This window comes from Myotis brandtii, unplaced genomic scaffold (assembly GCF_000412655.1).
Source record: "Myotis brandtii unplaced genomic scaffold, ASM41265v1 scaffold144, whole genome shotgun sequence".
In the NCBI taxonomy this organism is placed as follows: Eukaryota; Metazoa; Chordata; class Mammalia; order Chiroptera; family Vespertilionidae; genus Myotis; species Myotis brandtii.
In genome coordinates this window covers 5,636,622-5,650,523 of record NW_005355159.1, presented here as the reverse complement: position 1 = coordinate 5,650,523, position 13,902 = coordinate 5,636,622, and the positions used below count along the sequence as shown (strand labels likewise).

Below are 13,902 nucleotides of genomic sequence, written 5' to 3'. Positions count from 1 at the left end.
AGGGAGAGAGAGGGAGAGAGAGAGAGAGAGAGAGAGAGAGAGAGAGAACAAAGACCTTTTGCACCCACCCTGACCAAGGATGGGGATCGAACCTGCAACCCAGGTACGTGCCCTTGACTGGGAATCGAACTGGAGACCTTTCAGTGCTCGGGCCAACACTAACTGCTAAGCAACACTGGCCAGGGCTAGCTTGTTCTTTTTTTTATTTTATTACAAAAAACAAGAGAAGTTACAAAATACTTACAATCTATGAAATGAGAAAAAATGAGTATTAAAAATATTTACCTCTTGCACATCAAAATATAAAGATCCAATACAATTAAAGAAATAAAACAAAACATACTGTTTTATGCATTCTGGTATGCCAACATACTCCATGGGGACAAGTTCCGCTAGTTCTGCCAAATTAAAGACGTATCTAATTTTTTGGCTGAATTTTGAGCTATGGAAGAAAATAAAAATAATTACCTCAATATTTCTGACCAGCAGCACTGACAAGAAATTCATATAAGGAGTTTGTGTTCCTGCTTTTTAAAAATGTCAATGGCATTCAAAAAATTACCTAATAAACGGTCTTGTAACAGCCAGAAGTGTTCTGATAAACCAAGAGGGATGTACGATGATTAGAGATTTTAGGTTTTTCCGTAACCTGGAGTTAAAAAGAAAGAAAGAAAGATTTAACAAGCTCTACAAATCCTAATGCTAGAAGTTAAGCGATCAACAAGTATATGGAAGTTGAAACAAAAATTAATTGAAAATCCCTCACCTAAGTGTTCTCATTTAGATGTGATATTCCGTCAAATACAAGATAATGCACTCTTGAATTGTGATGGTCCCTCCTACTGGTATGAAATAAACTTTACTTCTTTTGGCTACATTTATGTATAGCACTTGTCTTCAGGACTGCCACCCAAGGGTAGAGGCTAATACTGAATACAGAAGTAAACTGTTCACATTTTTCAGGACTGGGAAGAAACTGGTACTAATTTCCTCAACACCATGAAAGGCACTGTGCAAGCAAAAAGCTGGGGGTGGAGATTACCACAGTAACCGGCAGCATAAATTAGATCTCATGAGTTCTTACAAAGTCTAAAATTTTTATTAAAAATAAAAGGCATTATTCTAGACAATTTAAAATGACCAAATAACTTTTATCACACATATTTTGCAGTTAAATAAAGTGATTGTTATGAATCTTTTTGAAATGACAAGAACGAGTCCATGTCATATGAAGAGAAACCTATTAATGGGTCTGAGCTGATTAAACTAGCTTGAATTAGTTATGATCAAATCAAACCAATCAGAGGAACAAAGTTCCTTCCATTAGCATGGATGACTAACTAACTTCCAATAGAATACACTTTTAGAGCTCATTCCAAAGGAAGATGACAGCTAAATAAGCACCGTAACATAAAATATGCTAACACTATAACTTAGGCAAAACTCAGAATGTAATAAAATAGAAAATGTACCAAGTTCTCCATCCTTTCCCCAAAACGTAAATTACTGGAAAATGTTCAGCGTGGTATAAATAAGGAGAAATAAAGAGCTATTATATAAATCTGTTTTAAGGAATTAAAGTTATTCTTTATAAAACAGATCAAAACTAATTTCCTTCATAACATTTAAAAATACTGTATTGAGAAAATAGAAACTTTCTATGAAATTAATAAATGTAATTTAGGAAGTGTATACATGGTACCTTTAAGTGCCAACAGAAAATAATGTAATAAGGCCATTATACAAATTATTCAGACTAGCTGTCAACTTGTATTTATAGTACCTTCTATCAATTTGCTGATAGCATTTCCTGAGCCATCCCAGACTAGGCATTTTCCTTCGCGTTGTTGCACCATTTAAATAAACTATCATGTAGTTTTCTGCTACTAATAGTTCCAAAGTGCCAATAACATACCTGTAAAAGCAAATTAAAACTTTAAATAACAGTTTTGTGAACCAAACTAGGCTATCCAAATTATACAGTTCCCTTCCCTCTCCTCAATGATAGAAAAACCAATTAAAATTTTAACAGCGTTAGTTGGTATAATGGTTATTTTTTTTAAAGTTATCTTCTGTTTATTTTTAAAATTAATTACATTTATTAGGATAACATTGGTTGAGTTACCTTTTAGAAATACACATTGAAATGTTTATAGATGAAATATGATGTCTGGGATTTGCTTCAAAATTATACAGTGGGGGAAGTTTGAATTGTGGGAATGAAGTCTAAATTGATGATTGTGGAATTGGGTGACTGGTACACAAAGATTCAATACATTGCTCTTTACTTTTGTATATGTTTGAAACTTTCCACAACAAAGTTTTTAAAAAACTGCACTAATTTGAGAAATAGAATGACTTTGTGGAAATACAATAGAACTGAGTCAGCTTAGTTACATTTGGCTTTTCAGGGCTAAATGTAATTTAGTCATGTAATTTTGAAATTAAAAAAAGTCACTTCTTTATCCTCAATGTGTCCTCAACTATAAAATAGAGAAGCTGGAACAGATCATCTGAAATATCCCTTCCAGTTTTAAAATAATAATTTTTTTCAGTCAAGTTGAAAAACAAATAGTTTCATAATGCTAAAGAATAAGTACTTAAAAACAACCAGACTTGGGATATTTTTAATTTTTTACCCAGCTAAACTTCAATTCCTTAAATTGGACATCTAATTAACTCGGAATTCTGTCCAAACATTTTTGTGAAGATATACATACTTAAAGAGATTGTCCATCAGGTATCTATAGTTAGGTTGACCACTTTCAGGCATAAAACAGACAGCAAACACAACAATGGCATTTAATCCATCCCCATAATATCCTGAAAAGAAACCAAAGATAAAATCACCAGCATGATTTTACTCTGAAGATTTTTCAGAGGACATCTGTATGGTTGCTAGAGTATAAGTGGTTTACCTTCCACAAAATTTTGGATCAAAAAGTTTTATGTGTGTTTTTTTTTAGATCTTTAAATACCTTCTTGTCAAAAAGACAACAATAACATTTGATGAAGAGGAAAGGGTGGGCATAAAAAGCAGAAACCCACTTAAAAAAGCATAATCAGAAAGCCAGACTTGTTTTAACAAGTAAACAAATATAACGATATAACCCAAGCAGACACGATACAACAGTATCTGCAATAAAACATTCTAATGCAACTCAGGTTAGAGTGGGTGCTTTTTTTTTTTTAAGTCTTTAAAAAATATATATGTTTTTATTGATTTCAGAGAGGGGAAGGGAGAGGGAGACAGAAACAGTGAAGAGATAAACATCGATCAGTTGCCTCCTACAGGCCCCGTACTGGGGATTGAACCTGCAATCCAGGCGTGTTCCCTGATTGGGAATTGAACCAGCAACCTCCTGGTGCATGGGATGACGCTCATCCAACTGAGCCACAGCAACTGAGCTAAACGGATGCTTTTTAAAAAAGTTATGTTCACCCTAGCTGGTTTGAGTGTCAGCCTGTGAACCGAAGGGTCCCGGGTTTGATTCCAGTCAAGGGCACGTAGCTCGGATGCAGGCTCCTCCCCCGCCTGGGCCCTGGTCGGGGCTCGTGCAGGAGGCAACCAATTGATGTGTTTCTTTCATATCAATATTTCTCTGTCTTTCCCTCTCTCTTCCACGCACTCTAAAAATCAATGGAAAAATATCCTTTGGTGAGGATTTCAAAAACAAAAACAAAATAAATAAATAAAAAAGAGTTACGTTCAACATTGCCTAATGTTTTGTAGATTTTAGGGCATTAATACCTAAGAAAACATCATCTCTCTGATACAATTCTAGAAAAACAGAGCTAAAATGTGTATTTTTGAATTGTAATGTTTAGATATTAAGTGTATCCAATAACAAATATTTTTGCTGTAACTGTCTTTTCTATTGTTTGCAAACATGCACTAAAAAGATTTGAACATTTCAAATACATTAAAATCTCATCTTTCTTAATCCCTTAGTCACAAAATATAGTGATAAATTCAGTAAGATACACTTGCCCTAATTATTTTAAGAAAAATAAAGTATTATTTCTGAAAAATATTGTGTTTAAGCCATGAGCTAGGTCTCACAACCTGCTTTGTATGAACTATCTGAATTAATATGTCTGTGGACTTCCTGATCTATATTATCCTGTGGTGGTGTTTTGTTTTTCATCTGCGTAAGATTAAATTAGGCAGAATAATGTAACCGCAAATATTCAAGTGAATTGCTCTCAGATGAATGAAGACTATAGAAATAAGCAAGGGGTGCCTTTGGCAGAGAGTAAATTAAGTGGAAATAATTTTATATGATAAAATCTATCAGCCTGACCTATGTGGCTCCCTGCCTGCATTAGAAGGATTTCAGGCAACATGACATGCTCTACAGAGTGAGGTGCATTTTGGCTAGCACTAACATTCTAGCACTGTTTGCACAATGCCAAGGTAAACTTCTATATACAGCAAAGACAGACTGACAGAAGTTATAATTGTGTTCATAGCTTTACCTATTTGACTTATAAATTTCTTAGGGGAAGGGACAAAAAGCCTTATATTTTTGTATATTCCACAAATATGCAAAGTAGAACCTACATACAAATGTGGAATGAACTGGGTTTCTACTTTGTAGTAAAGATGAATGATTTGTTCAGGGTTTTAAGGTAAATTAAGAATCATAGTTTAAAAAGCCAGGTTTTACTTATATTCATAAAAGACTGTATAAGAATGTTCATTGCAGTTTTAATAATGATACCCCAAATTTGAAACTAACATGTCTATCAAAAGAAGGCTAGATAAGCAAACTGTGGCTTACCCATGCAAGGGAAAGCCACTCAGTAGTAAGAAATAAACTACAGATGCAGGCAACTACATGGATGAATCTCAAAAACATTATGCTGAGCAAAAGAAGTAGATCAAAGAGTGTACACCATATGACTTCAGTTACATGAAATTCTATAACAGGTACAACTAACCAGGGGGTAGACATTAGAATAGTGGTTACTGGAGAGGTAATCCTTGGGAGGGAGTATGAAAATGTTCTGTATGTCTAGGGGTATAGGCTATAGGGGTATATATGGTTATATGGGTATTTGTCAAAACTAAATGAACTGTACACTTAAGATTAGAACATTTTTAAGTGAAATAAGTCAGAATAAAAACAAATATGATATTACTTATATGTGGGATCTAAAAAAACCCAAACTCAGAAAAAAAGACTAGAATGGTGGTTACTATGGGATGCAGGAAAAGGGGAGATGTGTCAGAGTACAAACTTCCAGTTAGAAGATGAATAAGTTCTGAGGATCTAATGTATAGCATGGTGACAATAGTTAGTAATTTTGAGTTATGTATTTGAAAGTTGCTAAGATTTCAAAATGTTGTTACCACAAAAAAGAAATAGTAATTATGCAGGTGTTAGCTAAGGCTATGGTGGTAATCACTTTACAATATACAAGTGTATGATATCTACATGCTATACATCTTAAACTTATATTACAATGTTATATGTCCATTATTTCTCAATGGAGCTGGAAAAAAAAGAAATTTGGAAATGCTACAAAAACGGTTTAGAACATTTCACTGCATATATAAATTATAAATGGATACAAAAGGGGAGAAAGTCTCAGTTTTGGGGATGGTATCAAGGGATAGGGTGGGAGGGAGAATTTTCGTTGCACATTCTTAGAACCTTTGAACTTACTATAGTGCATGTATTAATGATTTTTAAATGTTGGTTTTATTCTTTTAGTTGAAACCTGTTATGTTACTAAAATGGCACGATAAATATTTATTATTTTTTCAAAATTACATAATATCTCAAGGGAGAGTTTCTTTAAGCAATTAGGTTTCTGATGTTGCATTAAAAAATCTAAACAATCTTAGGTAACTCTTACCTCCATGACTGATAACTTTCTTATAGGGTTCAATGGCCTTCATATCAACTCTGTGGTCCTGTTCTCCAATTCTGAACATACGCCAGCGTCGTCCATCTTCTTTTTCCTCCTCTGCTGTGTATTCGGTAATTGAGCCTTTCCTAATAACTTCAGTAGTTTTGGGTTTTGGAAGATCATCTGTCAAAATAAAAGGTTTTTGAATCCCAAATTGTTACTTATACCACAAAATAAAATTACATGTTAACCACTTTGCTATCTAATTAGAATGTTTGGAGACTTCTTCATTATACTTTTTGTGGAATATTAATATTTCTTTCATAATAGAAGGAAAGGCTTGCTCTTCAGATGAAGTCATTTTATGCTTTTGGAAATCATGGTTCTTTAACTTTTTTTGTGTTGCCTAATTCAGAAAGCACCTAATCACAGTACAAGGTATATCTGTAAGTTCAGGAAAGATAATTCATACAGCCATCAAAATCTTAGTACACTGGCCCTTCAATGCCTTTCCAGATTCTGTTTATAACAAGACTGTCCTTGACAGTTATCAACACTATAGGTTACTTAATTATCTGAGAGCCAATCATTTTTTGTTGTTATTGAGCACATAAATTATTCCCCAAACATTAAATCAGTAGAAAGTGGTTAACCAGTCAATGATTACTGCTCATTTGATCAGTTTTTTAAAGCAGAAATTTATTGATAATATTCTTAAGTATACATGCAAAAGTATATTTTAAATTGACATTAGCCAAAGCATAAGCACCAATGATTAGGTGTAATTTATATTTCAAGATTGTATTTTAGATGATTTTTAATGCTGTAATGATTTTCAAAATTTTAGTATCATAGTCCTTACCAAAAGATGGGGGGAGGGGAAACCTACTGCATGTTAGTTGTTTGTTTCCAAGACAAAGCAGTTAACGGAAAATATCCTTCCAGGAAATGACTAGAGATGCATTAAAGAAAGAAGAAACAAAACACATAGGCAGAAAACTATTTCAGTATCTTTATAAAATATTGCTTCTTACTGGACTGTTTATTGAACCAATAAACAGGGAAGAAAAAAGGAACAAAAGGTACAGCACATCAAGGATCTTACACTTCACTGTAGATAATATACTTAGTGCTAAATACTGCTTTGAAGTAAAAATAATTTCAAAGATGGTATATACATATAAATTATCAACAATACAAAGACACGGTAGCCAACAAGTATCTAATTAAAGAAAGCACGCGAAGCAAAACACATGCAAATTCCTTTGGATTTCAAATAACAAATGATGACGAATATAAAACTGAGGCTAGAGTATACATTAATTCAAGCTGGTTGTTTACAAAGTGCAGCAATATCAGCAAACCTATTTTTTTTTTTTTAAATCATCCTCAAAAAACTCCCTTTAGGACTCTCTCTCTGCAAATCCTTAACTACTTTTAGCACATCTCCTAAATTATATGTCTCTTCAAAGCTTTTTTTAGTGGATCAACTGAACGTAAGACTATGCCATAATTATCAAGCAATATTTTGGGAGTGACCATGAAAAAAATGTAACTTCACAGCAATTGAGAAAAAAAAAAAGCCACCTGTGTAATCTACTAAAAATAGTTTGAAAGCCTCGAGAATATTCAGTTAGCAAAATCTCATACCTTAGTAAAAAAGGGAAAAAAAAAAGAACTTTATAAAAAATAACATATTTCAACAAAATCCTTTAATCATTAATTTTAACATCAAGTTTTAAGTTTTTTCCAATTATCCTAAGAGAATGCCATTACAAAAAACATGCATGTATATAAAGACAAACATTCATTAATAAAAGTTAGATAAAAACAATGAAACATTTACCTTCCCACTCAAATTCATTACTGTTCTCTGATGGTGTATCTAAGCCATCTAAGTCAATCTCCCCACTTTCATCCAAATCATCTGACAACACAGAGCCATCACTAGGATCCAGGGTCAGGCTAATGTCTGGAGCCATTAGTTTCTTTCTTACTTTATTTCCATTAACTTCTAGTGAGCCTGGAATGGGTAAACCAAGTGAAAGATGTATTAGAAGGAATGTTTAAATGTCCACCACTTCACCCTTAGGAAAAATAAAATTAAACACAATCTCAAAGCACTAATTTACAACTTTGGATTTTGATCACGACTGCTTCTACATCATGGCAAGATGGTGTATCCCAGCAAAGATACATCTTTTTAAATAGAGGCAGATCTCATAGTCACCTCTACTACTAAAAATGATCTACTCTCATCCCTTTAGTGTAGAAATTTCCAAAAACCTCTAAAGTATTCCAAAAATTCTTTCCTCAACATTCAACTTATCTTTTGCTCTCTATGATGAAACAAACACCAAGTATATTTTTTCCTTGACAAAGAAATGTGTTCAAAAATAGCACAGTCTATCACTTTACTGAAACTAAAAGTGTCAAGTTCTTACCAGGCTGGTTCTCTGGTTCAGTTACAGCTAATATATCTGCTTCAATACTATCATCTTCTGGTAATGGTCTAGAAGACAAAGACATACTTTTAAGTAAGAAATTAAAAAAAATTTTTTTTTCAAGTCCCAAGTTCTATTAAAAATAGCTTATAGCCCTAGTTGGTGTGGCTCATTGGATAGAGCATTGGCCCTTGGACTGAAGGTTCCTGGATTTGATTCCGGTCAAGGGCGTACCTGGGTTGTAGGTTCCATCCCCAGCCCTGGTGGGGGCTCGTGTGGAAGGCAACTAATTGATGTGTCTCTCTCATTTGATGTTTCTCTCTCACTGTCTCTTCCCTCTCTCTAAAAATCAATGAAAAAATATCTTCAGGTGAAGATTAAAAAAAAAAAGCTTATAAAAATAATTATGTAGAAAATTGACTTTATAAAACACTATTAAAGAAAATATTTTCAGATGTCAGTTGACTGACATATTTGTATCAGTAACACAAAAGTAAATACAAATTCCTTATGTAACTGCCCTTAAATACAACTATGAAACAAATATAAAAGTTATAAACCTACAAAACAAATATAATTCAAATGCATAAATTTAATGTGATACATGATACAATGTATGATGAAGCTAAATCATTGCTCACAATGGGACTATGGTAATTGCTTTGAGTATTAGCATTTCCATATTACTATTATCATCAGGTACTATGCAATGACTCAGTACTCTCACCAATCCCTTGCAACTGCTACGGAACCTTACTGTGCACTGGATGGTTTTCTAACCATGATGGCATGGAAACATCATTTAAATATAAGATCTGCAAACCATCATGCTGTATGTCTTAAATTTAGAGAGATGTATGTCAATTATTTCTCAATAAAATTGGAAATAAAAAGGTTTGCCTTTGTTCTTTTTCTATCAACTCTAATCAACTCTATTGGTGCCAATACAATTGTAAATACAAATGCAAATCTGTCAAGGTAGCCGGCCATATGATCTGGGAAAGCCTGGCTTATTTATTTAATACATTTTTAAAAAGATTAAAAGCAGAACATTAAACCCAATAGTCATTTAATAGGTGACATCAGAATTAAAAAAGTTTGAAGTTTTTTTTTTTTTTAAATACATTTTATTGATTTTTTACAGAGAGGAAGGGAGAGAGATAGAGAGTCAGAAACATCGATGAGAGAGAAACATCGATCAGCCGCCTCCTGCACATCTCCTACTGGGGATGTGCCCGCAACCCAGGCACATGCCCTTGACCGGAATCAAACCTGGGACCTTTCAGTCCGCAGGCCGACGCTCTATCCACTGAGCCAAACCGGTTTCGGCAAAAGTTTGAAGTTTTGTTCTAAATTTATTTTCATTTATAAGCACTGCTTACATTGGAAAATCTTCATCTTGCCATTCTTCCTTAAGTTCTACACCTTCCATCCTCAGCTTGGACTCAATGTCAACTACAAACTCCTGATAATCCAGAGAGCCAATGTCCTGTGAAAAGAGAAAAATTTATAACAACTCATTTGTCATTTTACTTTTTATTGGCTGAAAAGGTACAATAATCTTATATTTTAGCTTACACCTCTAGCTTTAGCTCAATGGTCTGGTCATAAAATCAATTTACTGGGTTTTTTTTTTCATATTTGTTTTTAGTTGCAAAAATGCATGTGTCCCAGGTTGTAAGTCTAGAAGATAAAACCATGTCTTTTAGTGGTGTTACCCCTTGAACAAGTGTATCATTAGAAAACAACCCCTCTAAATACAGAGAGCCTGAGTATTTCTGCTCTCTCAGCCAATTCATTCAATTTTTACTTTAATGTCATACTGAATAATGTGATGTTAATACAGCAGAGTGTATAAACGTGGCTATTTAGTTTGGGGAGGAGAGTGAAAGATATATTCACTCTTAAACATTTCGTCGCAAACTTTAGGCGGAAAAGTACACTAAGTAGATAAAAACAGTTGAAACAATTGAGAGAGTACTGTTCTTGGAAGAACTTTATCAGCAGCTCTAATAACAGGAAACAAACAAGAAAGGAGCAATATAAGCACAATCACTGAAGGATATTGCTGACTTAGAAGTTAACTGGCTGCTTCCCATTTTTGTAAATTAGAATGAGGGGAAAAGGAATGAGGAAATAATAATTTAAGAGACTATTTGTTAAAATAACCCAATGCAGCCCTAGCTGGTTTGGCTCAGTGGATAGAGCGCTGAACTGCAGACTGAAGGGTCCTGAGTTCGATTCTAGTCAAGGGCACATGCTCAGGTTGCAGGCTCATCCCCAGTAGGGGGCGTGCAGGAGGCAGCCGATCAATGATTCTCTGTCATCACTGATGTTTCTATCTCTCTCTCCCTCTCCCTTCCTCTTTGAAATAAAAAAAAAAATATTTAAAAAATAAAAGTAAAATAACCCAATGCAACAGGAATAACCTGATTTCTCAACAGACTTATGGTAGCTGTGGCATTTCATTACTTTTGCCAGCTATGAGTGAAGGTCATAGAGATAAACTAAAGACAGTCGTTCAATTTAGTGAGATTAAAAATCAAGGAGATAATGGATTTCCTCCTTTACCACCAAGAAGGGGATTTCCCCAGTGCAGCTTAGCAGTATAAGCAAAAGTTAAATATTAAGATCATATTTAGAACTGTCTGAATTATAAGTTTACATGGTAACTTTACTATTATGTAGCTTAACACTGCTGCTGGAATAGGTACTAGTAACACATCTATGCTGAAATCAATTACAGTTGGCAGAAGGAAATGCCCAGGCAAGCTTTTCACTTCCTCATTTAAGTGAAAGGGATTCATTCTAAATATTTATGTTCACTTTTCCTATGAGTTTGGCAACACTGTTAGCATTACAGGAAAATAATTTAGGCCATCTTATGTGTTTATGAAGATCACCAAGCACTCCTGGAAAAATCCTATATGCTTTCTTGTCATTGCTTCCTTGAAAGCAAGGTCATGCAGGTTTTTTAGAATGAAATGACCCAATGTCACCTCACACCTGTAAGAGTGACTAGTACAAAAAAAGACAAGAAATAAGCACTGGGGAGGACGTAGAGAAAAAAGAATCCTTGTACACTGTTGGTGAGAATGTAAATTGGTGCAGCTACCTGGATAACAGTATAAAGGTTCCTTAAAAAATTAAAAGTAGAACCACCATATGAGTCGGCAATTCCACTCTGGGTATTTATTCAAAGGAAATAAAATCTATTTCAAAAAGATATGTGCACTTCCATATTTATTGCAGCATTATTTACAATAGCCAAATGTGGATACCACTTAAGTGCTCATCAATGGATGAATGGATAAAATGTGGTATGTGTATATGTGTACGTACACTTGTACACACACACACACACACACACACACACACAGGAATATTATTCAGCACATAAAGGAAGATATTGCCATTTGCAACAAAATGGATGGACCTCGAGGGCACTATGCTAAGTGAAGGACAAATACTGTATGACTTCACCTACATGTGGAAATCTAAAAAGCAACACAAAAACAAAAAATTAAAACTGAGCTCATAGATACACAGAACAGATTGATGGGCAAAATGAGTGAAGGGGGCCAAAAAGCACAAATTTCTAGTTATAAAGTAAATTCTGGGGATGTAATGTACAGCATGGTGACTACAATTAATAATACTGTATTATATATTTGAAAGGTGCTAAAAGAGTAGATCTTAAAAGTTCTCAGCACAAGAAAAAAATTTTTGTAACTGTGTGGTGATTAACTAGACTTAATTGTGAACATGTCACAATATATACAAATATCAAATCACGTACACCTGAAACTAACATGTTCTATGTCAATTATAGGTCCATTAAAACAAAGAATGAAATGAGATACTCTATCAGAAATGTTAACACAAAATTTAAGAAAAATTATAATGGTGCTGACTTTTCTTAAAATTCTGAAAATAAAGCAAAGAATAATTATCCCACCTATAAAAGACACATGCTGAGTGAGACCTTTTAAAGGATTAAAGTCTAATAACTGATCTCTAACACTTTCTTATAGTTACAAATATCATAATTTTGGGATATTACTATCATCATATTATGCTAGCATTCTGCTTTACAGAAAGTAAGCTTAACAAGACGTCTTTCAATCCACCGCCAGCCAGGGTTAATTTCTCAGATCTGGCTAAATATACTACTTCCTTTCTTCCACGCCTTCCTTCCTCCCTGCTCCTTCTACCAGCATTACTCCTGACGGAATGAACAGAACTGCTTCCCCAAAGAGGGCTTTTCACATTTACTAACCACTTGCACATTCATCATTTCATATGTTCCAACCAACAAGTTTGTGAGGTATAAAAAACACTGGTGTTATTATCCTCGATTTATCACATATCTGAGGCAAATGACACTTACACCCTGGTTCCCAGGCCTAGACTGCTTCTAACACAGCAGTGTCTCCAGTTCACTGGCAACTTTACACAGAATAAGCCTGTAATGCCAGATTTGGTGACACTTAGCTTCAAAGGTCTTGTAATGCCTAATGACGCCAACAATACTGACACGTTTGCAGACGCGGACCTGTAATACTTCCTGTCTAAGCCCAACAATAGCAGGCTGCAACAGAGAAGATTATGAAGACTAATAGAGCTCAGAGAAAATGTAAAATGACAAGAAATAGGAGAAGGAGTGTAAGATCATCAAGAAAATAGTCTGCAGGGTAATAACTAAATTGGGTAACTTCAGATACAATTTTGAGGAATCTTATCATTTACAAATTGCGAATTACAAACGATCAGAGAAAGAATACATTTAATTTAAAAAGTTAAGAAGTTAAGCATTAGGAGAAATAGAGCTCTTCATAAAAAATAAAAAAAAAAGGTGAGGATGAAAAATGCAATCACTCACTTCCACTATGTGGAAGGCTCCACGACCACCTCCAGGGGCGGGGAGCGTGTGGCCAGGGAAATCATTCGGCCTGGCCCTGCCAAGGCATTCGGGGTGCGTTAATTAAATGGGTGACCCAAGACAAAGGGCTAATTTTTAAGTTGATAATTTTGAGTGGCCCTCGAATGATGTTATAAATATCCAAATGGCTCTTGGCAGAAAAAAGACCTCCCGGAACAGACAAGGGAAGTTTCAAAGCAACGCAGCAGAACCAAATAAAGTTTTCATTTCACGTGAGTTGACCTAGATCCCCAGTGGCATCAAATGCACCCAGGACACCGAAACCATTTTTCGCCAGATACTTAGGCAAAAGATAGCGTCCGAATGCACGCAGAAACCCGGCTTTTCAAGCGGGAAGGTCTACTGACGCCCTGATGGCAGATGCCGCTTCCGTGTTGACTCTCCGAAGGTAGGAGGCACATCAGAAGTCCAGGTTTCTTTGTTCTGAACCAGGACGGAAACAGGGGACCGACGTGGCCCAGTCACCGCACCCAGACCGGGTGTGTGCGGGCGTGGAGGGCCGGGAAGGGGGTAGGTTGCAGCCGGTGTACAACCCCAGAAACGGAAAAGGGGGTGGAGGTGCAAGGATGGCCAAGCAAACAGGAGCCGAGCCAAGGGCGGGGGCCGACGCTGGGCGGGATCCGGGAAGCGCCACCGGGCAGGTTCTAGGGCGCCCCC

General features: G+C 35.2%; 1 protein-coding gene across 5 annotated transcripts in view; it reads right to left on the bottom strand.

Annotated features, from left to right (window-relative positions):
* Window positions 1–9,822, bottom strand: part of BNIP2 (BCL2/adenovirus E1B 19kDa interacting protein 2) — a 28,932-nt gene extending 19,110 nt beyond the window's left edge. For 3 of the 5 annotated variants that reach the window (XM_014535506.1, XM_014535507.1, XM_014535508.1), the window contains exons 1-8: window positions 9,686–9,822; window positions 8,304–8,371; window positions 7,706–7,882; window positions 5,866–6,042; window positions 2,721–2,823; window positions 1,784–1,915; window positions 563–649; window positions 344–442 (exon numbers count right to left, since the gene is read on the bottom strand). In XM_014535506.1, coding sequence (XP_014390992.1) covers window positions 344–442; window positions 563–649; window positions 1,784–1,915; window positions 2,721–2,823; window positions 5,866–6,042; window positions 7,706–7,882; window positions 8,304–8,371; window positions 9,686–9,735 — 893 coding nt within the window. In that variant the 5' untranslated portion in view covers window positions 9,736–9,822. The remainder of the gene's footprint in view (window positions 1–343; window positions 443–562; window positions 650–1,783; window positions 1,916–2,720; window positions 2,824–5,865; window positions 6,043–7,705; window positions 7,883–8,303; window positions 8,372–9,685) is intronic. The other 2 variants (XM_014535509.1, XM_014535510.1) reach the window with 2 other exon arrangements.
* Between the last annotated feature and the right edge of the window lie 4,080 nt (window positions 9,823–13,902).